We start from the raw sequence: 22351 nt of genomic DNA, 5'->3' as shown, positions 1-22351 counted from the left end.
CCTCTATGTCCCCTATGCTAGCTTGGAGGGATGGGATGGTGGAATTTGGGAGTGTGGGGGTGCCCCCCATTGCCCCAGGCTGGAAAGGGAATTGGGAGCAGGGATCCTGTGACTGGGGGAGGAAGGAAGCCCAGGGTGTGGAGGAGAAACCACAGAGCTCACATGGCTGTGGGCACGGGATCTGGGGGGCATTCTGGGAAAGGGGCAAAGGAGAAGCAGGAATGGGGAAGAGCGTGATCCCAAATCCCATGGGGTGACCACGGGGAGCTGTCTCATGTCTCCAGGGAGCCAGCAAGGACAAATCCTTGGAAGGGACAGCTTGGCTTGGCTAGGACCTACTCCCAAGCTCCCACCTCTCCCACAGCAGCTCGCAGGCCCTCCCTAGTCCCCAGGGATTTGAGTGCTGGAGCCCTGCAGAAGCCAATATTTTATTCCATGTCCATGAGATCCCTGAGTGGCTACACCCTGAGCCGGATCCTCTGGAGTGGGAGTGATATGAATGCTCCTCTTTGTCCCAGTGAGGCTCCAGCAGCTCCAGCTGTGGCATTGAGGGATGGCACTGGGAAGCGCTGGGGTTTGGCATGGCCTGGGATCCAAGCAGGAGCTGGCACGTGGAGGCACACGGATGCAGCTTGGGAGTGCTGGGAGATCCCTGGATCAGCGCTCGGCAGAGAGCAGGGGCTGTGGGAGACAGGGATGAGCCGGGATCCCTCAGTCCTTCCCCACCGTCAGGACAGTGCCTGGGGAGCAGCTTCCCTGCTGGCTTCCCAAATCCACCCTGCACATCCCGTACCTGGCGGGAGTCCGGGGAGTCGGAATCTGGGCGTTTCCAGCTGGGCCTGGCCAGGGCAGCCACCACCAGCACTCCAAAAATGAGGAGGAGGAGCCCCAGGGTGTTGGCAAACACAGCCTCAGCCGGCAGGAGTTTGTACTGCATGGTCCCGTTCTTCCTGGAGCGGGGAAGAGAGGCTGGGAATGTTCTGGATGTTCCTGAAACTATACTTTCCCCCTCAAACCTTGCAGGGAAGCGTGCAGGGAGCCACACACCTGCTCAATTCCCTTTGCCCTGCGCTGGTCACTCCCAAATCCATCCCAAACCCACATCCTCAGCCCTTCCTATCCCTGTGAGGGACCTTCCCAAGCCTCACTCCCCCCCCACCCCGACTCTCACAGGCTGAAGAAAAGCTTCTCGTTGATTCCCGACACACAGGAAGCCACGGACAACATGAGGATGGTGGAGCCGAAGAAAACATGGATGGGCTTGTAGAGTGCTCGGAGCCAGGCGGGAGCCCAGGGAAGCAGGAACGCTCCAAAACCCGCCGCCCACTGTGGGAAGAGAAGGTGAGGGAGCAAAACTCGGGATGCCAGAGGGATTGGGGCATCCAGGAAGGGTTCCCACCTGGCAGGAGAAGAGCAGGACAGTTCCCAGCCCCATCCAGCTGTGCAGTGAGTACATGTTGGGCGTCCCTTGGGCATTATGGAAGCGGAACACGGCCGCCAGCCCCAGCACAGTCAGGATGAACGCTCCCAAAGCCAAGCTGCCGTGCAGCACCTTCCAGGGAAGCTTGGGGCCGCTCCAGGTGTGGGGAATACGGTAAACCAGGGCAGCTGTGAGAGGGAAAAAAGTCAGGAAGGAACGGTGCCGGATTCCCTGCGCTCCCTGTGCTCACCTGCGCCGTAGAGCACCACCAGTCCCGTCACCATCAGCACCGGGTGCCAGTTGAATGTCCGGGAGCTGCCGTCCAGGGAAAAGCCCCCGCGCCAGTGCTGGCACCAGGTGCCCACCATGGCCACGCAGAGCAGTCCCAGCGTTCCCAGGAAGGTGCAGAAAGGCAGGAAGGGCACGTCCAGCATGGCTGTGGAACGGTGGTGGCACCTGCGGGGGAGCGAGGAGCCAGCTCAGGCTCCGGATGCGGTCCCGGGGAGGAGCCACGGAAAGGGGAACTGGGAGCCCCAGCAGAGTGTGGAGGGGCAGCTGTTTTCCAGCCTGGGAAAGGTGACAGGGATGGAGCTGCTTCCCGGCCAGGGATGGTGGCCCAGCTGCCTCCCAGCCTGGGAATGGTGGCAGGGATGGATCCAGGTGGGGATGATCCAGGTGCCTTTTGGGGCTCTCCGACATCTCCAGGAGGAAACAGTGAAAGGGGAACTGGGAACCCTGGGGGGATGACCAGAGTCCAGCTGTGCCCTGGACTGGGAAGGATGCCAAGGATGGAGCAGGACATGCAGAGCCGAATTCCTGGCCACGGCAGCCATGGAATGGCAGCGAGGGGCTCTCAGTGTCACCTGTCACGGTCCCCCTGCAAGAACCCGAGCGCTCTCATTTGCATGTGATTTGCATGCGCCCCCAGAAATGGGTATTTCTGTCCCCTCCGGGGACGGGGAATGCCCCGACACCCTCACATCAGCTGCCTCTCGGGACACACAAACAGGAAAGGGGTGGAGACACGCGGCCCTATGGTTCCCCAAAATCTGGGACACAGAGATTCATGGATCTCCCAAATCTGAAGTACTGGGTGCCATGGCTCCCCGAAATCTGGGAACACGCGGGTCCACAAGCCCTCCTAAACCTGAGGCTCCGCCGGACCTGGAACACAACACCCAGTCCTGACACCACCCAAAATGCAAACCACGAGGTCCCTCGGCCCCTCCCAAACCCGGAGCCGCCCCCCGGCGCTCCCAACCCAGGGGCTGTACCTGGGCCCCACCGCCCCCTCCTCGTCACTGGGCGCCGCCATCTTGGCGAGCGCCGCTCTGCCTGCTCATCTCTATGATTTTCCTGCCCATCCCAATGTACCATCATCGAGGAGAGCGGCGGCCAGAGCGGCCCCCGCCGGTCCTCCAGCCCTCACTTCCGCCTTCACTTCCGGCTCCGGCGGCCGTTTCCATGGGGACCAAGATGGCGGCGGCGGGTGAGTGCCCGGGGCGGGGATATGGCGGATCCCGGGACCGGGACCGCCGGCACCCAGGGGGGGTTTGGGCGTATCTGGGGTGGAGGGGGTGACCCGGGGAGCAGGGAGTGGGCAGCGACAGGGGGAGAGGGCGGCGAGAGGGGGAGAGGGGGCTGCGCTGTGGTGACTGTGAGAAGGGGCGGAGTGACGCGGAGTCTGGAGGGGCAGAGATTGATTCCTTAATCCCCATAAACAGCTGTTTCCTCCCTGTTTCTAGCGCTTTCCCCCCTCATGTCCATCCGTTTCTCGCTCTCATGTCCAGCCTTTCTTTCCTCCAATTTCCTGCCCCCACCTTCCCACACCTCCCCCTCCCCTCCATTTCCAGCCACTTTCCATCCCTTTCCAGCCCCTTCTCCCCCGTCTATCACCATGTCTTCCCCTCAGGGAATTCAGTCCCCAGCACAGTCTTTCTCCTGCTTTTCCTGCCAGGACACGTGGGATCCCTGTCCCCTCCGTCCCTCTCCAGCCAGGATGATTCCGGAGGGGGCTGTTCCCGTGGGATATGTGTCCCACGAGGACCATACCTGCTCCCGTGCCCAAAAATTCCCGTCCGTCTCCTCACTCTTCTCTCTGTGCCCAGAGTGGAACTTGCCCAAACCTGCTCAGAACTGCCCATGAAGCTGGGAACAGCCAGGAATAACCTGCTTGGACACTGCTTGGGGCTGCACATGTCCCTCACCCCTGGATTTCCTTACATGGGGATCCGGGTGGATTTCAGAGGGAAGGAAGGCACCGATCGGGGAGGAAAGAGAGGACACAGCTCCTTGGGTTTTCCTGGTTTCTGCATCCCAATCCCTGTTCTCCCCCTCCAGGTCTGGGATGTCCGGAGTGGCCCTGCTGAGCTCACCCAGCACCATGATCCATTGGGAATGCTGGGGCTGAGGGCTCCAAGCCCCAGGAAGGAGGATGCTCCAGCCCAGCAACTACAGCCTGGTGCTGTTCCTGCAGTTCCTGCTGCTTTCCTACGACCTCTTTGTGAATTCCTTCTCGGAGCTGCTCCGCACAGCTCCAGCCGTGCAGCTCGTCCTCTTCATGTGAGTATGGGGAAGGTGGGGCAGCAGATCCAGGAGATCCAGGATCCCACAGTCCCTCTGTTTTCCCTGCAGCATCCAGGACATTGCCATCGTCTTCAATGTCATCATCGTCTTCCTCATGTTCTTCAACACCTACGTTTTCCAGGCAGGATTGGTCAACCTCCTCTTCCATAAATTCAAGGGAACCATCCTGCTCTCTGCTGCCTACCTGGCACTCAGCATCTCCTTCCACGTCTGGATTATGGTAGGATGGCGTGGGCACAGCTGCTGGATTCTCCCAAGGGTTTTTTCCATGACCCCCAGCTTCCCACAGTCCTTTCTCATGGTGTCCTCCTGGAATGTGTCCCATGGCAGGTGTCCCATTCCATGATGCTGTGGTTGGCATCAGGCTGGAAGGGTCCTGCCCAATCCCAGCCCCATCCCAGCTCGTTCTAAGAGCTGTGAACCATCAGAAAATCTTCTATCCCCATGGAAAGCCTGTGCTAGCAGCTCCTGGTTTTTCTGGGATTGATCCCTTTACCTGGGGCAGACCTCTTTCTCCCCACAGCTCTAAGGGCTGTCTAGGCTCCTGGAAATCTCCTGGCAGCACCTTCCCCTTTTGTTTCCCAAATAAACTCCTTCCTAGCTCCTTCCCAATGGAGCAGTTCCCATCCCTTGGACACCTCCTGAAGTTCCCTCCATCCTGCTTGCCCTGGAGCACAGGGAATGTTTTGTGGTGTCAGGAGCCACAGCAGCTGCTCCGGTGCTGCCCACGCTGTCCAGGAAGGGGATTTGCAGGGATTTGCAGGGATCTGCAGCCTGAAGCCGGAATAGGTCTGGGATCAGTTCCTAAATCCCCTGAGCTGCTTAACCTTTGGGCTATGGGGCAATCCAAACTACTCCAGGTGTTACTCCTGGCTTGGTGTCCCTCCCTCTGGCTCAGAACCTTTACCTTTGGCATAGGGTGAGTGGTCTGGGAGGGCTCAACAAAACTGCTCCAGGGGTTTTATTCCCAGTTTTCCAATCCCCCAGAACCTGCGCTGGCGAGACTCCAGCCGTTTCATCTGGACCGAAGGCCTCCAGACCCTGTTTGTTTTCCAGAGGCTGGGTAAGGACTCCCAGGATCGGGGTGGGATCCTGCATCCTTTGGTGGTGCAGGGAGCCCTCTCTCATCCTGAAATTCCCTGCAGCGGCAGTGCTCTACTGCTACTTCTACAAGAGGACAGCTGTGCACCTGGGAGACCCCCTCTTCTACCAGGATTCACTCTGGCTCCGCAAGGAATTTGCCCACTTCCGTGGCTGATGGGACCCTGGAATCCTCTGGAGTCTCCTTGCACTCCACAGGCTCTGACAGGATCGGTTCCTCCTCATTCCTGTCTCAGGGGACCAGCCCTTGGGATTTTGGGAGTCAGCAGGAGGCTTGTGGGGCATCCCTGCATTTCAGGACCACAGCCTTGGTTGGGACTGGAAGATTTTTGGAAACCCTAAAAGAATAAATCAGATGTGTTTTCCAGAGGCTGCTGGGTGTTTGTACCCATCCGGTATCACGGCTGCACTCCCAATGGCCTTACATTGTAACCCAGCTCAGCGCTGCGCTCGCAGCCGCAGAACGGGGACATTCCTTCCCGTGTTCGAGTGTGGGATTCTGCTCCCGCTGGATACGAGGGGGCGTGGTTTGGAGGGGCCGCGTCTCGAACCCGCGGCTCAGCGATCGGTCCTCCAGCCATAGAGAGGTGCGGGTAGAGCGGCGGCACGCGCGCCGCCAGACCATCGAGGGGGAAGCGGGAGAGAGCGGCTCCGCCCGCACGGTCCCCTCCCTCGCCCTTAGCGCCCCCGTGCGGGCGAGCGCGGCGGCGGCGGTTCCCATGGAGATGGAAGATGGCGCCCAGGGGTGGGAGCGGGAGCTGGGGGGAAACGGGGGACACCGGAGGGTGCGCGGGGTACCGGGAGGAACCGGGCTGGGAGCGGCGCTGGGAACGGGGATGAGAGGAGACCAAAGCGCTGCAGGGCTCCGGGGGCCGCGCAGCCATGCCCGCCCCGTGCCCCCCCTTCATGGCCGCCCCGTGTTCCCTCAGGCCGCCATCGCTCCTCGGCTCCGCTGCAGGTCCTGCTCTTCCTCAACGGCTGGTACTGCGCCACATATTTTCTCCTGGAAGCGTTCGTGTTTGTGTACAAAGGTGAGTCCTTCGCTCCAGAACTTTTCCCGATCCCGCCGGGATGGGCAGGAATGTGCTGAGGGCGGTGCTTTTTCTGCAGGACTGCTCCTGCCCTATCCCGTCTCCAACTTGGTGCTGGACGTGGTCCTGCTCCTCCTCTACCTCGGCATTGAGGCCACACGCATCTTCTTCGGTGAGTCCCCCGAATTCCAGAGGCTCCACAGGGAGTGCAGACTCCTGGGACACCCCCAAAGACCATCCCTGGATGGTCAGGTTGAACGGGGCATGGAGCAACCTGGGCTAGTGGAAGGTGTCCCTGCCCACGGGAACACATTTCTTTTTCCTCCCAAGCCAAAACCCTCTGTGATTTCCATGATCTGATCCCAACTCTGTGTTCCACAGGCTCCAAGGGGAACCTGTGCCAGCGGAAGGTGCCACTGTCCCTCAGCCTGGCACTTACAGTGCCAGCAGCTGTGCTGGCCGTGTACTACCTGCTGATCCAGACATACTCCCTGCGCCTGGAAGCGTTCCTGAGTGCCATCCTGCTCCTCTTCTACGGTCTGGAGCTGTTCCTGGGCTTGCTGGCACTGCTCTCCTTCTCCAGGTGCTGCATCCTGGGAACTGGGGGACCCAGCACAGGAGCTGCCAGGTTGGTTTGTGCCCACACATCCCTGTCTCTGTCCTTTGCCACAGTGCGGATCCCTATTGAGGACACGGCACAGGGACACAGGGAAGCATCACCCATGAGAGCTCCACTTCCCAGCCCCAGCAAGGGGGAGGATCCCACCTTTCCCACTGCTCATTTCACTTGCTGTCACCTGAACACATCCATCCCACCTTTGTTGCTTCTATGTGGACACATCCCTCCCATTTTTCCTGGTTCCCACTTTACCACAGACATGCTGCTATTCAGATTCATCCCTCCCTTTTCCCACTTCCCACTCCACTCACTCCGCACCTGGACGCATCCTTCCCACCTTTCCCACTCTCCACTCCACTTGGACTCCTCAGAGCTTGAGCCAGCTCAAGGTATGAAAAATCCTTTTTTTCTCCTACAACCTTCCAGAATAATTCACTGTTTTCCAATAAATATTTATTTTTACCTGGTGCCCAGGAATGTGGGTCCATCTGGGAATGCTCAGGTGCTCCCAGCACCTCAGGGCTGATTTGGGAAGCACAGGAGCCCATTGGAGGAGGAAGAGGGTGAGGGACAACAGGTGCAGAGACCTCCCCAAATCCCTCCCATTCCCTCATTATCCCAAATCTCACAGTAGGAAGGCAACAGGAGCTCTGTATAAAAGACTGACAATGTCATCCGAGTTTATTACACAATTCCAACCTATCGAAAGACAAATCTAATCACTGCGAGCAGGAGGGGCGGCGCCTCGCCGGGGCTTCCAGGGATTTGCTCTGCAATTTGGGGGGAATCTTTCCCCCCTTCCACTATTTGGAAAGAAACTAAAAATCTGTGGCGGTAAGTAAAAAAAAGCCCGGAGCTCTCCCGCTGAGCGCTCTCACCTCGTGGGGCTTGGGAAAATTGGGGTGGTTTTTTCCTGAATTTGGGTTATTTCAACTTAAAAAGACTTCCAGGGTCTGGGTTTTCCCACCCTGGAGCAATTCCAGCCCTGGAAGTCACCCAGTGTGTCCCGGCTCATCCCAACCCTCCTGGGTTGTCCCTCTCCTCCTTGGGATACCGAGGAGACACAAGGGGGTCACAGCCTGCCCTGCCTCTCCCGCTTCCTCTAAAACAAGGAAGGCTCTGCGGGAGAGGCCGGACCTGCTGTTTGGGTGGGAAAGCTGCTGTGGGGAATGTTGGGATACAGAGGGTGACCCCCAGCCCAGCTCCAGCCCCTTTTTCCCAGCTCCTGGAGGGTGAAGGGGCAAAGGAGGAGCATGGCACCAGGGCGATGGGGACGGGAGTGTCCCCAGGCAATCCAGAGGATGGCACATGGCTCCTGATCCCAGGATCGGGAGCTGTGCATCTCCAAGCCCCCAAGCTGCACAGGAGGGCTCCGCCCCCTCCGTTCCCCCCTGGGGAGGGCTCACAAACCTCCCTCCATGGAATAAAAGCACCATTTCTCTTTGGGTCCGAGTATCCACGGAGCGGAGCGGGATGGCCCGGGGAAGCAGCAGCAGTGGTGGGGGGGATTCCCAAGGCCACGAGGTGCGGGCAGGGGTCCCACCGAGAGGGGGCTGGGGGTGGCGGGGAAGGGACCGGGATGGGGCAGAGCGGCCTCGGGCACGGCATCCTGGTCGAGGTGAGGAGATACGAGTCCATTAAAAACCACTTCCTGCCAAATTCCTGCCGGGAGAGAGGAGAGGAGTGGTCGTCGGAGCGCCCTTCCCTCATCCCTCAGGCTTCCAGGGGATTCCCGAGCCTCCCACCTGTCTCAGTGGTGCCGGTCCCTGTCTCTGTCCCTGTCCCGATGCCGCTCGTGCTCCCGACTCCGCTCCTGGAAATAATCCTCGTGCCGATCATCGCTGTGGAGCAGATCCCGGTGCCGCCGGCTGCTCTCGCGGGACCGGCTGGGAGAGCGCTCCCGGGATCGGTGTCTTTTCCTTTGGGAATAGAGGAGACAAAAGCCGAAGAGTTAACTACTAGTCACTCACCTGCAAGGGAGGATCCTATTCTCTGGATCCAGGGTGATACCTGGAGCTGCTGCTGGAGCTGCTGCTGTAGGATTTGGCCTCAATTCCATGCAGGCAATCCTTGAGGGAAGAGAGGAGGACACGGCACCGCTCGTCGCTGGCCACGCGCGACTGCTTGATGACAGCGATGGCCGTGAGCAGCGTCTCGATGGCGTTGCTGTAATCCCCTGGGGGAGCAGAGCAGGGGGTCAGGAGCGGGAACCCATCTGGGGATTGGGGACGTGAGGGACACGGGAAGTACCTGCGCTGGCGCCAGACACCGCCTTGGAAATGGCGCTGCTGGAGATGGCGCGGTTGCGGTTCATGATCTCCTCAAACTCGCCTTCACTCACAGCTGGGATCGGTGGGCCCAGCTCCCGGCTGCTGGCACAGTGGGAACGGGGTCAGTGGGATTCTCCCCGAGCATCCCACCCCCATTCCCGCCCGGCTCACCTGCTGTGGTTGTAGGGAGCCATGGCCTTGCCATAGGTATCTGGAGGGGGTCCCAGGGCGGCGGTGGGTGGCGGGAAGAAGGCGGGATTGAGGTGCAGGGCGGGGGGCACAGCCCCCGGGGGGGGCACAGCCAGGGGCGGGGGCAGCCGGGGCGGCGGCGGCAGCAGGTGCTGGTAGGGAATTCCGGGAGGGGGTGGAGGGACTCCAAAAGCGGAGGAGAGGGGAGGTGGGGGGGGCATGGGAGGAGGGGGCAGCCCCATGAGGGGCAGCGCAGGGGGGCGACTGAAGAAGGGCAGGACCGAGGGGGGCTTCTCCATGCGGGCGGGGGGCAGCGCGTTCTCCGTTGGTGTTGCCCGGCCATCCACCGCATCCATGGAATCCCGGGAGTGGGCCCGTGGTGGCACACCTGGAAGTGGCATGGGGAAACAGCTGTGAGGTGCAGCTGGAGAGTGTCCAGGTCTCCGAGACCTCCTGCTCCTCCTCTTTCTCCCACCCCTGGAGGGCTGGAGGTGCCCAGAGAGAGATCCAGCCGGCCACAAATAGCCTCTGCTTCCATGTGTTTTTCCAAGAGGGGCCCAGCTTTCCAGCAAGACCCCGCACAGTGGGGGACAGGTGGGTCACAAGGACAGGAGCCAAAAGCCACAAGGAATGGTGAGAGATCCCCAAAGGCATCCAAAGACCCAGAGAACCTGAGACCCACACATGGATTTGGAGAGGCCCAAGTGTGGAGGAACATGAGGGGGACAGAACCCAGGCGCTGACAGCAACAGAGCTGCTGCCAGAGGAAGGAAAACTCAGCATTCCAAGAGGGACAAGAAGCCTTGCTCTGTCCAAAGAGGCTTTGAGGATGAGATAGAAGGGGTGTGACAGGAGCCACGGCTCCCAGCGGTGCCAAAGGGTGCATGGGAACTCTGCTGTGCCCCGGGGGCAGCCGGAACTCGGCCCAGGGAACACTCCCTGCTCCACCAAAACTGCAGGGCAAGTCAGGGCACAGCCTAAGCACCAAGCAGCTGATCCCCTTGGGCACCGGAGCTGAAGGAAGGGAGCGAAGCAACTCTGCTGGGAAAGGGGAGTTTTCCCTGCACAAAACGTGCCAAGGGATCTACAACGACCAGAGCTGGCCAAGACCTCCTTGGACAGACTCCTGCCAGGACAATCCCTGCGGATCCCGTAGCATCGCTGCGGAGTGAGGCCAGGACCACCTATTGCCATTGAGGGACGCCCACGGCCAGGCCCCAGCTGGAATATTCCTCCAGTGTTGGGCACCTTACCTCCGCAGGGATGGAAAAATTCTGGAGCAGATCCAGAGAGGAGCTACTAATAGATATGGAGGGTCTTAGCTATGCTGAGAGCCTGAAGAGCTTAAGCCCATTCAGTTTGGAGAGGAGGAGAAGGAGGCTACGAGGGATCTTCGCAGTGTGGGAGCACCTAAAAGGGGATCATAAAGACTCGGGTCAGGAGCTAATCCGGCTCAGGAATGGGAAAAACAACCCCCAGACGCTCCTGGCAGGGTCTCCCCCCATCCCGAGGGCTCTCTGGGCTGGGCCTGGCAGCTGATCCGGGGGGAATTTGGGATGTGTGTGAGGTGGAGCCCCCCGCCCTCATCACACCGGTGCCGCACTCACGTTTGCGAGCCTGAGCCTCGAACTGCGACAGGTTCTGCCGGGTCGCCAGCCTCACCTCCACCTTGTCTCCATTCAGGATCTTTCCAGGAAGCAGCTCCAGGAGTTTATGGACTGAGTTCTCGGAGGCGACCACCACCTCTGCATACCTGTGCAGGAGAGAGGGAGGTTGAGCCCAGAACTGCAGAGACTATCCCAGACCCTCCTCCTGATCCCATCCTGTTGTTCCACTCCCCCTCCTCACTTTTCCGTACATTTTGGGACACTCCATGACTTCCCTGTGCCCGGCAGGAAAAGGGCTGGCTGCTCCCTCACCCTCCACAAAACAATGGATGAGCCAGGCAATGAGGGCCTGGCTCCTGCCATTCCCACCAGAAATTCCACTGGCTCTCACCCCTTGGATTGGCCATTGGCTCGGTTCTCCGCGAATTTCAGCTCCACCACATCGTAGACTCCGATAGAGCGGATGGTCTGGATCAGCTGCTGGTCAGTCGTCCACTGAGGGCATAGGGAACAGGCTGGTGTCCATGTCTGTGCCCAGTGTCCCCCCACCCACATGAGGAATGTCACCCCAGACTCTCTCAGGGAGCTTAAAACCATCCGGAACAAGCCTTGGGAATAGAAAACAGAGACAAGTTCCCTGGACAAGACAGAGCCTTCCCAAAACTGTCCTTACATCCATGAACAGGAGAAGGCGACTCAGGGGCAGCACCCCAAAGTCACAGCTTCCAAGGGACATCAGTGGATATCCCAGGCCAGGAGCTCCTCAGGGATACAAACAGCTTTTCTCTGAGGATCACAAAGCCAAGCCCAGCTCGGGACACCAGCTCTAGATTGAGGAGGAGCAGACCCCCCAAAATTCCTGCCACACCCCTAGAGAGCCAGCAGCCCCTCAGAGGTTCCCCAGGAATCCCAAATTTCCCAGGCAGTTGCACTCACCCAGGAGAAGCTCCCGACGTAGACGGCGGCCCTCTTGTTGCGGAGCCCGCTGTAGGTGTACAGGATGGCTGGGGGTTTGCTGTTGGGCTTGGGAGACGGCTCCTGACGGATCTCCGGAGGCGCTTCTGAGCTGCTGGAACGCTTTTCCTGGGGCTGGGAGCTGGCTGCTAACACGTCGTCGTAGAGATCCATCTGGTCAGCATTACTGAACTCCGGATCCTGCCGGGAAAACGTCATGAGATCCTGGCTTGGGAAGGCCTTGGGAAGTCTTCTTTGCTGTTTCCAAACCTGCTGTCCCAATTCCCATGCGGAATTTCCAAGCAGAGTCTAAAGGTTTAAGGCCCAAATTGCTTGGTTTGGGTCTGTGCACAGTTGGGAATTACAGCCACCCTTTGCCTGGGCAATCCCAAAAAACAGGATGATGGGCTCTGATTTCATGGAATCATGGAATGGTTGGGATTGGAATAAGGACATTAAGGATCATCCCATCCCACCCCCTGCCATGGGTCACCTTCTGCTATCCCAGGTTGCTCCAAGCCCTGTCCAGCCTGCCCTGGAACACTTTCAGGGATAGAGCAGCCACAGTTTGTCTGGGAAATCCATTCCAGGGCCTCACCATCCTCACAGGGAAGGATTTCTTCCCAATATCTCAACTAAACGTCCACTGAGCTCCAGCACATTCCAAGGACCAGCCCACTTGGATCCCACACAACAGGACAAGACCCCGTTGCTGCCAACAGGAAGAAATTCCCAATTTGGAGAGTAAGAATTCAGTGGTGGAAACCAAATGCCCTCCAGGGATGAGCCTCTTGCCCTTGGCAACACATGCTTCCCAAAAATCCAACCTGGGAATTGCACACCCCCCTCAATTCATGCCCAGCAGCAAACTTGCTCATTTTTGGGAAAAAAACCCCTTTTCTAGGGTAGGAACTCCCACAGGTTGGATCTGTCCCCTTGGCAGAGGAAGCTGAGGCTCCAGAACTGGGAATTCCAGTGTGTCCTAGATCTGCCTCCCTATTCCCACTCTTTCCTGAGCTATATTTAATTTGGAGTGTCCAGTAAGTGTTGTGTTTACTATGGATCCCAGTTCCTTGTCCAGATTGTGCTGAGTGTTTCATCCCACAAAATCACTCCATGAGGATCCATCCCACAGGAGCTGGTGTGTCATAAAAAAGAGGTTCTGCTCCCAAATGTTCAATTCCAGGCAGTTTGGACAGTGTTTTCTGCTGGAGACAGTCTGAGGGTCAGGGAATTGCAAGGGAATTGCTCCCATTGGGAGCTGGACAGAGAAGGATGCTCAGCATACAGCTCTCCAAGGATCCTGGAAATCCAGGAATCCAAAAATCCAATCATTTTCCCTCTCCCTGAACTTTTGCATCCAGCTCTTCCCCTGGAGCTGATAAAAGAAGGATTTGAAAACGGAGCTGTAGTTTTGTGTTCATTTCCCAAAAAAGCTCAAGTGTTTGGTTAATCCAACTCCCACGCTCCCACCTCCACCAGGAGCCTTTGGACACAGCCCAAGGCTGAAAGATTCCCGCCTGGAAGTTTCAGAAAGTCAAGACCAAAAATAGGAAGGAGGGGCTAGAGGAGGAATCCCTTGGAATTCCTCAGTTCTGCTACTTCATCTTGGGAGATTGTAGGGATTCTCCTGCTCCCAATCCATGCACACTGAGTTGAGGTGCACAGCTGAAGCTGGGCACTGTTAGTGGGAATCACCATGTGGGAATGTGGGATTGGGAATTACACTGGCATCCCTGGAGTGCCACAGGGACACCACAGCACCTCCCCACTGCTTTGATCCTGGCATGAATTAATTCCAGGTTTCCTCCGGCCACACATCCCAAAGGGAGCGACAAGCCAGAGTCATTGGCCTGGATCATCATTCCAGCTTTGAGAATCCTCCATCCACTTGGTCCTTCCACGAGATTCCATGGGATATTCTCACCCAATAACCAGAAGAAGCTTCTGTCGATCACTCAAGGAGCTCATAGGAATTCCTTTCTCCATGGTGATTCCTTCCTCCGGGTGCTTTGCTTTCAGTTTTCATGACTTTTCCTCTTGTCAACTTCCCTCCACAAGCTTTCCATGGCAGTTTCTAATTTTCCAACATGTGGCTTCACATTTGCTTTCTCATATCCATGAACTCCCTAAAATCTGCTTCTCCAACACCTCCTTCCTTCATCCTTTTCTCCTGCGAATCCCATATTTTCCTTGGATGGGACAAGTGGCACAGTAACAGCGAGTTCCTGCACAGCTTCCCAGCCTGGGTGATCCCATGGATTCGGCTTGTGGTATCCCCTTACTGTGTAATTCTCTGGAAGTGCCTCTTCCAGCTGGGATTTCTCATTTTTCCAACCAGGACACAGCTAAACCTTTAAATCCCAAACATTCTGTGACCAGCCACATGTCACAACCCACAGGGAAAGCCTTTAATCACAGCTGGAGGTGGCAGCCACTGAGATCTGGGAATGATCAGGAATGATCCTTCCCTTTTCCCAGCCACACCAGTTGCATCTTCCACCGGGATGAGCTGCAGGACACTGGGATCTCTTCCCGAAAAAAAGGGCGGGATCTGCAACCCCACCCACCTCTCACCTGGGTGAACTCCTCGTCGGCGTAGATGTCAATCAGATCCACTCCCTCGGACATATTTCCAGAGGCGGGAAAAGCGGGAGCCCGGGCTGGGACCGGGCGGAGCCAGGACACGGAAGGTGCTCTGGGAACGGGGGGGGGGGGCAGGGGGTCAGTGAGGCCTTGGGGACACGCGGGGGGCGTCCCCCCAAATCCCCGTGTATCCCAAATCCCATTTCCTCACCCCAGTCCCTGTGTCCCCTTAAATCCCCTCTTCCCTCCAAATATCTGTCCCCCCCTAAATTCCTTCTACCCCCTAAGTCGCCTCTGCCTCTCAAAGCTCATGTTCCCCCTAAATCCCTGTTTCCCCCTAAATCCCCTCTCCCCCCCAAATCCCTGTGTCACCGCAAATCCCATGTCTCCACTAAATCCCCGTGTCCCCCTGAAGCTCCCCAAATCCCTGAACCCCCACAAATCCCATTTCCTTCCAAATCCCGTGTCCCTCCCAAATCTTTCTGTCCCTCCATACCCTGTCTCCCCCACAGATCCCTGTTTCCCTCCAAATTCCCTGTGCCCCCCACGATCCCCCACTGACCCCCCCTTCTCCGCGCCTCCCCGTCCCCGCCATATGCGGCCCTGCGGAGCGGCGGGCCCGGGCCGGGGGGTTCGTGAGCGGGGGTAGCGGGAGGGGAGGGGGCGGCGGGTCGCGATATGTCGCGATAGGTCGCGCCCCCACACCGGGCCCCCCCTCCCCCGATCCCAGCCCCGCGCGCGCCGCCCGCGCTCACCGCCAGCGCCGCCGCGCCCACTTCCGGGCGGAGCCACGCCCACTTCCGGCACACCCCGCCCCTTGGAGCCGGGAGGGGGCGTGGCCAGGGCGGCGGGCGGCAAGATGGCGGCGGCCAGGGTGGGGGGCAAGGGGGGAGAGCTGGGCGGGCAGAGGGAAGGGAAAGGGGTAAAAGGGGAGAGAAAGGAGGGAGAGCGGCAAAACCGGGTTAAAATTGGAGGAAAAGGGGGAGAGAGGGGGAAGGAAAAGAAGGGGAAAGGGGTGAGTTTGGGGCAAAGGCAGAATGGGAGGAAAATTAGCGTATTGCAGGGAGAAGGGGAGAAAAAGAGGAGGAGAGTCTGAAGAGACAAAATGGGATTTTGGGGGGGAAAGGGAGGTCTGGGGGACTTGTGGGCGGGGTGGGAGTGGGCATGGTGCCCAGCAGGGTTTGTGTAGGTGCCTGTGCGCGGCACTCCCGGGCCTGGCTCATCCCTTGGCTCCCCGCTCCCTGCAGCTCCGCTCCCTGCGCCGGCACCTCCTCTGGCCGCTGATCCCGCGGCGCCGCTACCGCGGGGATTCCCCCACGGATTCCGGGAAGGACGTGCTGGAGATCCCGCTGCCCCCCTGGCAGGAGCGTCCGGAGGAGCCGCTGGAGACCAAGAGAGCCCGGCTGCTGTACGAGAGCAGGAAAAGGGGGATGCTGGAAAACTGCATCCTGCTCAGGTGGGCTTGGCTCCGAGTCTTCCAGGTCCTTTCATTAACAGGGAAGAGTTTATTGAGGTAGTGCAAAAATCCTTGGGATAAGTTGCTCCAAGATCTTGCTGGTCCAGGATCTAATGATGGAGTAGAGCTGGGAGAGCTCAGTGAGCCAAAATCCTTTGGGAAGTATGTATGAAAATCTTGGGACATGTGAACACAAGATCAGTTGGGTTTTGGGATTGAAGGAAAGATTAAAGACTTAAAATCATGGAATTCTGGAATGGTTTGGGTGGGAAAGGACCTTAAGGACCCCTTACACTATCCCAGATTGCTCCAAGCTGTATTCAACCTGGCTTGGACACTTCCAGGGATGGGGAAGCCACAGCTTCTCTGGGAAATCCATTCCAGAGCCTTACCACCCTCAGGAAAGAATCTCTTCCCAGTATCTTGTGTTAACCAGCACATGGAATTCTGGAATGCTTTGGGATGGAAAGGACTTAAGGATCATCCAGTGTCACCCCCTGCTGTGGGCAGGGACACCTTAAACCAGACCAGGTTGCTCCAATCCCTTATCCAGCCTGGATAAAGAGATTCCAGGGGTAGAGATTCCACAGCTTCTCTGGGAGTGCTGTGCCAGTGTTTACCCACCCACTGAGGTGAAGGAGAGCAGGCTGGGGGTCTGTGTTTTCCAGGATCATGTTGAGCTGGCTCTCACATCCCAGCTCTTCCTTCATCTCCCGCTCATCCTGATCCATCCCTGTCCAGCCTCTTTGCCAAGGAAAACCTGGCACGCATGAGCAAGGAGCAGCTGAACCGCTACGACCGCCTCATCAACGAGCCCAGCAACGACTGGGACATTTATTACTGGGCCACTGGTACGTGTGGCCGTGCCTTGGGACACCGGGATGGGACACAGGGATGGGACACTGGGACACTGGGGTGGCACTTTGGGACAGCACGGAGCTGATGTTTCCGTTTTCCCCTCAGAAGCAAAGCCCACGCCAGCAGAGTTCGACACCGACGTGATGGCCATGCTGAGGGAATTTGCCAAAAACAGGAACAGGGAGCAGAGGCTCCGGCAGCCGGACCTGGAATATCTGTTTGAGCCCCCACGCTGAAGGAGGGCACGCCTCTGCCCCCATTTTCTGGAGTAGAGCAGAGACATGGGGCTCTGGACTGGTGTTTCCACCTTCCCTGTGGTTTTCCTCCTCTTCCAGCAGTCTTTGGACACTCGTGGAATGCTGAATAAAGCCATGGCTACCGGCCCTGCCTGGCTGCTGTCCCTGCACCTCTCCTGCTTTTTGAAATCGGGGTCAGGCTCTCGGGGGCATTGCCAGCTCGATCTGGCACATCCCACCTCACTGATAGTCCCAATTCCCACCTGCCCCTTTTCCCAGGACTCCCAGGAGGTGACCCCACTCGGGGGCGGGGGCTGTGGTGCAGCTGGAGCGGGACATTCCCGGTGCCCTTCGGCGACAACCTCCCGGGAGGTCCCCATTGTCGCGGTTACCAGGAGACAGAGTCGCATTCCGCGGGCACATTCCACAGCTTCCGGGCCTGCTGGGAAAGCCCCGCACGTCCAGCCATGGCGTAGGGCCGCACCTCTGCCATTCCCGGCTCCAGGTGGCAGTTCCCAGAGCCAGGATGCCGTCCCTGCCGCAGGACTCGCCCGCCGCGGGACTGGGGACGGGGTTCCCCATGGTGAGGGGCCCCCCCTCCGAGCTCATGGGCTTTTATATCACCAGCTACGAGGCAGCCTTTGGGAAGAGGCCCACAGGGCCACCCCAAAAGTTCGAGGGGAGGCGCATTTTGGGGATTGAGCCCCCCAGTGACAGGAGTGTGCACCCCCTCCTCGGCGTCCACACCGGCTCGGGATACGTCACCAACAACTATGCGGAGACCTCGGCCGTGGTCTTCCCATCCGTGGAGCGGTAGGTCCCTGCTCCAGGAGTTTTGGGGGGCACCTTTTGGGATCGCTGCATCACAGCCATTCCCGCCACAGCCAGGACACCGACGTGTCCACCACCTCCGAGGACTTCAAGATCTTTGGGCGCCCGGATTACCAAAGGCTCTTGCCCGCGTATGTGGATGAGCTGGAGTGTAGCTATCCTGCTGGCTTCTCCTTTTCCCACCTCCGTTTTGGGGAGGTGACAGCCCCAAAAGCATCCAGGGAAAATGACACCAGTCCTGCCCAGCCAGGTATGATTTTGGGGTTTTGGGAATCACAGGGAAAACTCCATCCTTGGTAGGAGGGATTTGGGGTGTTGAGATCGCAGGGAAAGTTCCATTCCCAGAAGATTCTCGTGTCTTGGGGATCCCAGAGAAAGCTCCGTCCTTATGAGGATTTTGGGATGTTAGGATTCCCAGGAAATCTCCAGCCCTAGGGGGGTCTGGGGCCCTGGGGGTTCCAGGTCCAGCTCCATCATCAAGAAGGTTTTTGAGGTTATGGTCCCAGAGCCACATCCAACTCTAGGGATTTTGGAGTGTCAGTGTTCCTGGACCCAAGTCAGACCTCAGTAGGATTTGGGAGTGTTGGAGACTCCCTGCCCCCCCCAAACACAGCAGGACAGGTGTATCCAGGTAGTGCCAGGCCTGGGGACACAGGGGACATCCCTGCTCCATCTGCTCCCCACAGATGTCCCACAGAGGACAATGGAGCTGTCAGACTTCACCAGAACTGACCCAAGGAGTGACCTCACCCTGCCAGAGCAGCCTGTGAGCCCTGTCCCCACCATGTCCCTTGTCCCCCCACCCCTCAGCACCCCAGAGGATACTTTTCCTCTCCCACAGCCTGATATCCGTGATGGTCAGATGGATTCCTTGCCTGCCATATTCAGCACTGTAAGCAAAGGGACGGGGTGTCAAGGGCAGGGGACATCCTGTCCCAGTGCTCCCAAAGTTCCCAGAGGGCCTCTGGCAGTGGGAGCTGCCTGGGCACGAGAATGAGCAGGATCTCATCCCTGTGTCCCCACACAGCCCCAGCCTGCCATGGGCCGCCCTGCCCCCTTCGCCCCGCCCGAGCTCCAAGTGGCACCCAAGGGAGTCACTGCCGAGAAGGTGGGTGCAGCCGTGTCCCGTGTCCCCATCCCTTTTCCCAAGGAGCCACGCCCCCAACCCACTCCATCCCTCAGGAGCCGCTGACGTACAGCACTGTCCAGAACAAGTACCTGACCAAGTTCACGCCACTGACCCCTGTAGCACCAGGTGAGTTTGGGGGGGATTGCAGACCCCAGGAGGAGTGGAAACCCCCCTCACCAATCCCTCCTGGATTTTCCAGGCTGGTGGGCGCAGGCTCCAATCACCTGGGCGCCGAGATCTGTGGAGGGCATCCAGATCCCGAGTCCCAGTGGCTTCAGCACCAACAACCACCCCACCAACCTGTGGCACATCGATAAAACCCTGATGTGACCCCCCTCAAAAAAAGTGCTGCCGCATCCCGGGATTCCCATCCTTGGCTTTTCCCAAATCCCCGTGGGAGGAATAAAGATGTGCGTGATGCCATTGGATTGCCCCCTCATTTTGCGGTTTCCTGCATTCCAAAGGCTGGCAGGAGGGTTTTGGGTGGTTGTGGGGTGTCACCTTGCCAGCTGCCGCTGGGGGGCTGTATGAGCCCAGCTTTCCGAACTGGCTTTGGGATGACACAGCTGATTTGTGGCAGGAAAATCCAGGCAGGGCTATGGTGGGAAACAGGAGGATGAGGAGGAGGAAGTACCCTGCAGGGTGGGCAGCCATAGCACAGGGGGCCTTGGAGAGGTTTCATCCATATATTCCCTGCTCATGGAGAAAGGAGCCTCTGCCCAAGGAGTGGATCTCTGCAGGGTCCCAGGGCATGTGAGGAATCAGAGGGACTCCCCACCAGTTTAAGGACCCCACACAGTTAAGGCATCCACATACATCTCAGGGAGCCCCTCTCGCCAGTTTAGGGATCCCCATCCAGCTCAGGGACCCCACACCCAGTTCAGGGTGAGGATGCTGATGCCAGGCGGCTGGAAAAGGGGCTGGGACTGCTGGAGTGCGAGGGGATCCTGCCTGGTTTGGGGACGGAGTTGGCACAGGTAGGGCGTGAATGGGGTCGGCTAGGCGTGGGAACGGCGAGGCGGGGCATTAATGGGGTGCGGTGGGCGTGGCCTCGGAGTGCGCGGGAACGGCAGGGCGGGACCGAAATGTTTTGTGGGCGTGGCCTACACGGGCGCGAACGGCGGGGCGGGGCATGAATGGGACGGGGGCGTGGCCTCCGCGCAGGTGCCGCGGGCTCCTATTGGCCGCGGCGCGTTGCCATGGACACGGCGTCACCGTCCCCCCCCCATCGTCCGCCTCGCCGGGTCCGGTGCGGGTCCCGGCGCCGGTCCCGGTGAGCGATGGGCAGCGGAGGCTCCGCGGGACGCGGGGCCCGGCTGGCGGCCGCCGAGGGCCCCGACGGCGTCGAGCAGCGGCTGGAGGTGCGGGGCCGGCAGGTCCCGGCCGAGCTGTGGGCTCAGCAAGGGCTGCGGAAGCTCTACCTGAGCGACGCGGGGCTGCGGGAGGTCCCGGACGAGCTGGCGGAGCTGCAGCACCTGCGGACCCTCGCCCTGGACGGCAACGAGCTGATGGAGGTGCCCGAGGCCGTGTGCGACCTGCCGCAGCTGGCGCACCTGTACCTGGGCCGCAACGGGCTGCAGGAGCTGCCGCCCGCCTTCGCCCAGCTCCAGAGCCTGCGCTGCCTCTGGATCGAGGGAAACTTCCTGGCGCACTTCCCCCGCGCCCTGCTGCAGCTGCCGGAGCTGCGCAGCCTCCAGCTGGGGGACAACCGGCTGTGCCGGCTGCCCGCGGCGCTGCCCCGCATGGCCGGCCTGCGCGGGCTCTGGCTCTACGGGAACCGCTTCCAGGAGTTCCCGCCCGTGCTGCTGCGCATGGAGCACATCCGCGTCCTCGACCTGGATCGCAACCGCATCGCCAGCTTCCCGGACCTCACCGGCCTCGCTTCCCTGCGCCTCCTGTCCTACGACCACAATCCCGTCCGGCAGCCGCCCTGTGTCGGGGATGAAGTGCAGCTGGTGGGGGACGGGGCGCAGGAATACATGGAAGCGCGGCAGGAGCGGCTGCAGAGCCTGCAGCGCCGGGAGGAGGAGGAGGAAGGCACCGAGGCCACCCCGGTATCCCCCGAGGATGGGCCGGAGGATGGGGAGGGCGAATTTGCAGCCCTGACGGGATCTCCTGAGGAAACGTGAGCCACTGACCCTCTGAAGGGGTGCAGAGCTTCCATCTGCCTCACAAGGAATTCTCATCTAGGGCTGGGAAAGAAGGAAGTTCACAGCCTCCACAAAGGAAAACCAACAGTTTGAGGATCAGCCTTATCCAGTTGGGACAGCAGCAGTGTCCTGGACTTGCAAGGCTCGTGAATCCCAATGGTTATCCTACCTGAGAGCATCCCACATACTCCAGGGTGCCTTGGATTGGGATACAGCCTCTGCCCTGAGGGGTGATCCCACACTGCCACCCCACAAGAAAGGGGGACGTTTCCACTCCTCCACCTCTGGAAATCCTTTACTCCTGTCCCAATGGGCAGCACAGGAAAATGCAATACTGGTTGCATCCATTCTGTGAATCACCCTGAAGAGCTCAAAGGTCTGGGAACAAAGACAGAGCCTGAGTACCCTGTCCTGCTGCTGGAATTGGGCTGGGGGAGAGAATTTACCACCAGGCTCCTCCTGGCCATCAGGTTTGGGAAGGAGCCGATGGAAATTCCACCTGGGTCTAAGTACTGCTTGTCTCCAGCCTGGGCAGGGTTTGCCTCTGTGGGAAGAGGAGGCTCATCCCTGGCACTATGTCCCAAAATAGGCACCAGATGCAGGGCTGACACCTTATCCTTCCTCTTCCTCTTTCCAAGTGCCTCTTAGACGAAACACAGGCAATAAACAACCCAAATCCATGGAATTTGTTGTGAGGGAAAAGTGGTGGGGACCAACCTCAGGGAAGGGTTTATTTGGGATCCCCTAAAACCAAGTGACATATCCTGGTGTTTGACCACCAGCTCCTCTTATTTTGGACATCCAAGGAATCCTGATACCCTCTGCCCATCTCTGAGCTGAGCTGTGTGGTGGGAAGCTTGGGGATCCGAGGTCTGGAGCTCACTGGAGGTTTCAAACCACGCATCCGCTTTTAATGGCCATGGATTTGTGTTTGGGGCTGGGAGGCAGCCAGAGCTCGTGCCACATCCGCTCTGGCACTGGCAGGGCAGGTGCTGCTGGTTTTCTTTCCCTCCACTTCCTATTCCACAGCAAGAACCACGGCTATTTTGGACATGTGGAGCTTCCTCAGCTGTGGGATGTGCGGGGTCTCTCAGTGCCAGCTCCTCTGGGGTAATTTCAGGGATTTGGGGCTCAGCAGGACCTTGGAATCAGGTCTTCCCAACAGGTACAGGCTTCCAATCTCTTTTCCCACCCAGGTACCTTTTGCTGTAGGGCAGAGCATCCCAGGATCCCGTAATATCCCAGGAACATACTCCTGGAATTCTGGGTGTCTCCCAGCCCTTCATGCCATTGAGCCAGGGTGCTGCTGCTTTATCTGGGAAGACACT

The 22351-nt window shown here is 59.0% G+C and overlaps 7 protein-coding genes across 9 annotated transcripts; 5 read left to right on the top strand and 2 right to left on the bottom strand.

Annotated features, from left to right (window-relative positions):
• Positions 1–412: 412 nt before the first annotated feature.
• CYB561A3 (cytochrome b561 family member A3) lies at positions 413–2831 on the bottom strand. Its single transcript, XM_079307955.1, has 6 exons — positions 2695–2831; positions 1671–1876; positions 1400–1608; positions 1172–1326; positions 794–950; positions 413–681 (listed from the first exon to the last, which is right to left on the bottom strand). The coding sequence occupies exons 1-6, from the start codon at positions 2733–2735 to the stop codon at positions 658–660; spliced, it is 792 nt and encodes a 263-aa protein (XP_079164081.1). The 5' UTR covers positions 2736–2831; the 3' UTR covers positions 413–657.
• On the top strand, positions 2772–5477 carry TMEM138 (transmembrane protein 138). The gene is made up of 5 exons (XM_079307958.1): positions 2772–2909; positions 3761–3982; positions 4055–4226; positions 4994–5069; positions 5152–5477. Exons 2-5 carry the CDS (start codon positions 3855–3857, stop codon positions 5262–5264), a joined length of 489 nt encoding a protein of 162 aa, XP_079164084.1. The 5' UTR covers positions 2772–2909; positions 3761–3854; the 3' UTR covers positions 5265–5477.
• Positions 5478–5620: 143 nt separating this feature from the next.
• On the top strand, positions 5621–7485 carry TMEM216 (transmembrane protein 216; the record flags this gene model as incomplete). Of its 3 annotated transcripts, XR_013774548.1 has the most annotated exons (6): positions 5621–5852; positions 6037–6138; positions 6218–6310; positions 6520–6721; positions 6811–7146; positions 7392–7485. XR_013774548.1 is itself a non-coding variant. In XM_079307956.1 (5 exons), exons 1-5 carry the CDS (start codon positions 5840–5842, stop codon positions 7474–7476), a joined length of 540 nt encoding a protein of 179 aa, XP_079164082.1. In that variant the 5' UTR covers positions 5621–5839. The 3 variants fall into 3 exon arrangements, 2 of the variants coding, with proteins under 2 accessions (XP_079164082.1, XP_079164083.1); XM_079307956.1 differs by lacking the exon at positions 6811–7146 and having other exon boundaries at positions 6520–6766; positions 7392–7476; XM_079307957.1 differs by lacking the exon at positions 7392–7485 and having other exon boundaries at positions 6811–7225.
• Positions 7413–15157, bottom strand: CPSF7 (cleavage and polyadenylation specific factor 7). The gene is made up of 10 exons (XM_079307953.1): positions 15119–15157; positions 14355–14475; positions 11760–11978; positions 11215–11318; positions 10824–10969; positions 9199–9604; positions 9008–9126; positions 8768–8933; positions 8503–8676; positions 7413–8419 (listed from the first exon to the last, which is right to left on the bottom strand). The coding sequence occupies exons 2-9, from the start codon at positions 14406–14408 to the stop codon at positions 8508–8510; spliced, it is 1383 nt and encodes a 460-aa protein (XP_079164079.1). The 5' UTR covers positions 14409–14475; positions 15119–15157; the 3' UTR covers positions 7413–8419; positions 8503–8507.
• SDHAF2 (succinate dehydrogenase complex assembly factor 2) lies at positions 15157–17057 on the top strand. The gene is made up of 4 exons (XM_079307959.1): positions 15157–15237; positions 15611–15819; positions 16561–16670; positions 16783–17057. Exons 1-4 carry the CDS (start codon positions 15223–15225, stop codon positions 16911–16913), a joined length of 465 nt encoding a protein of 154 aa, XP_079164085.1. The 5' UTR covers positions 15157–15222; the 3' UTR covers positions 16914–17057.
• Positions 17058–17196: 139 nt separating this feature from the next.
• LOC306803074 (uncharacterized protein) lies at positions 17197–19311 on the top strand. Its single transcript, XM_079307954.1, has 6 exons — positions 17197–17726; positions 17798–17994; positions 18431–18636; positions 18772–18852; positions 18927–18999; positions 19073–19311. Exons 1-6 carry the CDS (start codon positions 17440–17442, stop codon positions 19201–19203), a joined length of 975 nt encoding a protein of 324 aa, XP_079164080.1. The 5' UTR covers positions 17197–17439; the 3' UTR covers positions 19204–19311.
• Positions 19312–20016: 705 nt separating this feature from the next.
• LRRC10B (leucine rich repeat containing 10B) lies at positions 20017–21708 on the top strand. Its single transcript, XM_079309506.1, has one exon. The coding sequence runs from the start codon at positions 20154–20156 to the stop codon at positions 21000–21002; it is 849 nt and encodes a 282-aa protein (XP_079165632.1). The 5' UTR covers positions 20017–20153; the 3' UTR covers positions 21003–21708.
• Positions 21709–22351: the final 643 nt, after the last annotated feature.

This window comes from Erithacus rubecula, assembly GCF_903797595.1.
Source record: "Erithacus rubecula genome assembly, chromosome: 6".
NCBI classification, from domain to species: Eukaryota; Metazoa; Chordata; class Aves; order Passeriformes; family Muscicapidae; genus Erithacus; species Erithacus rubecula.
Note: the sequence above shows the minus strand (reverse complement) of the source record. Positions and strands in the feature narration are given on the sequence as shown.

What these genes read in the sequence shown, in the direction of transcription:
- CYB561A3 (XM_079307955.1), bottom strand. Translation starts at nt 2,735, where the DNA reads ATGGCGGCGCCCAGTGACGAGGAGGGGGCGGTGGGGCCCAG. An exon ending in GGTGGTGCTCTACGGCGCAG is followed by an intron (nt 1,609 to 1,670) that starts GTGAGCACAGGG and finishes TCCCTCTCACAG; the next exon opens with CTGCCCTGGTTTACCGTATT. An exon ending in ACTCCCCGGACTCCCGCCAG is followed by an intron (nt 682 to 793) that starts GTACGGGATGTG and finishes TGTCTCCCACAG; the next exon opens with CCCCTGCTCTCTGCCGAGCG.
- CPSF7 (XM_079307953.1), bottom strand. Translation starts at nt 14,408, where the DNA reads ATGTCCGAGGGAGTGGATCTGATTGACATCTACGCCGACGAGGAGTTC. An exon ending in CCGACGAGGAGTTCACCCAG is followed by an intron (nt 11,979 to 14,354) that starts GTGAGAGGTGGG and finishes TTTTCCCGGCAG; the next exon opens with GATCCGGAGTTCAGTAATGC. An exon ending in GGTGTCTGGCGCCAGCGCAG is followed by an intron (nt 8,934 to 9,007) that starts GTACTTCCCGTG and finishes CTGCTCCCCCAG; the next exon opens with GGGATTACAGCAACGCCATC.
- TMEM138 (XM_079307958.1), top strand. Translation starts at nt 3,855, where the DNA reads ATGCTCCAGCCCAGCAACTACAGCCTGGTGCTGTTCCTGCAGTTCCTG. An exon ending in GTGCAGCTCGTCCTCTTCAT is followed by an intron (nt 3,983 to 4,054) that starts GTGAGTATGGGG and finishes TTTTCCCTGCAG; the next exon opens with CATCCAGGACATTGCCATCG. An exon ending in CCTTCCACGTCTGGATTATG is followed by an intron (nt 4,227 to 4,993) that starts GTAGGATGGCGT and finishes CCAATCCCCCAG; the next exon opens with AACCTGCGCTGGCGAGACTC.
- LRRC10B (XM_079309506.1), top strand. Translation starts at nt 20,154, where the DNA reads ATGGGCAGCGGAGGCTCCGCGGGACGCGGGGCCCGGCTGGCGGCCGCC.
- LOC306803074 (XM_079307954.1), top strand. Translation starts at nt 17,440, where the DNA reads ATGCCGTCCCTGCCGCAGGACTCGCCCGCCGCGGGACTGGGGACGGGG. An exon ending in CACCAGTCCTGCCCAGCCAG is followed by an intron (nt 17,995 to 18,430) that starts GTATGATTTTGG and finishes TGCTCCCCACAG; the next exon opens with ATGTCCCACAGAGGACAATG. An exon ending in ACTGACCCCTGTAGCACCAG is followed by an intron (nt 19,000 to 19,072) that starts GTGAGTTTGGGG and finishes TGGATTTTCCAG; the next exon opens with GCTGGTGGGCGCAGGCTCCA.
- SDHAF2 (XM_079307959.1), top strand. An exon ending in GAAAACTGCATCCTGCTCAG is followed by an intron (nt 15,820 to 16,560) that starts GTGGGCTTGGCT and finishes ATCCCTGTCCAG; the next exon opens with CCTCTTTGCCAAGGAAAACC. An exon ending in CATTTATTACTGGGCCACTG is followed by an intron (nt 16,671 to 16,782) that starts GTACGTGTGGCC and finishes TTTTCCCCTCAG; the next exon opens with AAGCAAAGCCCACGCCAGCA.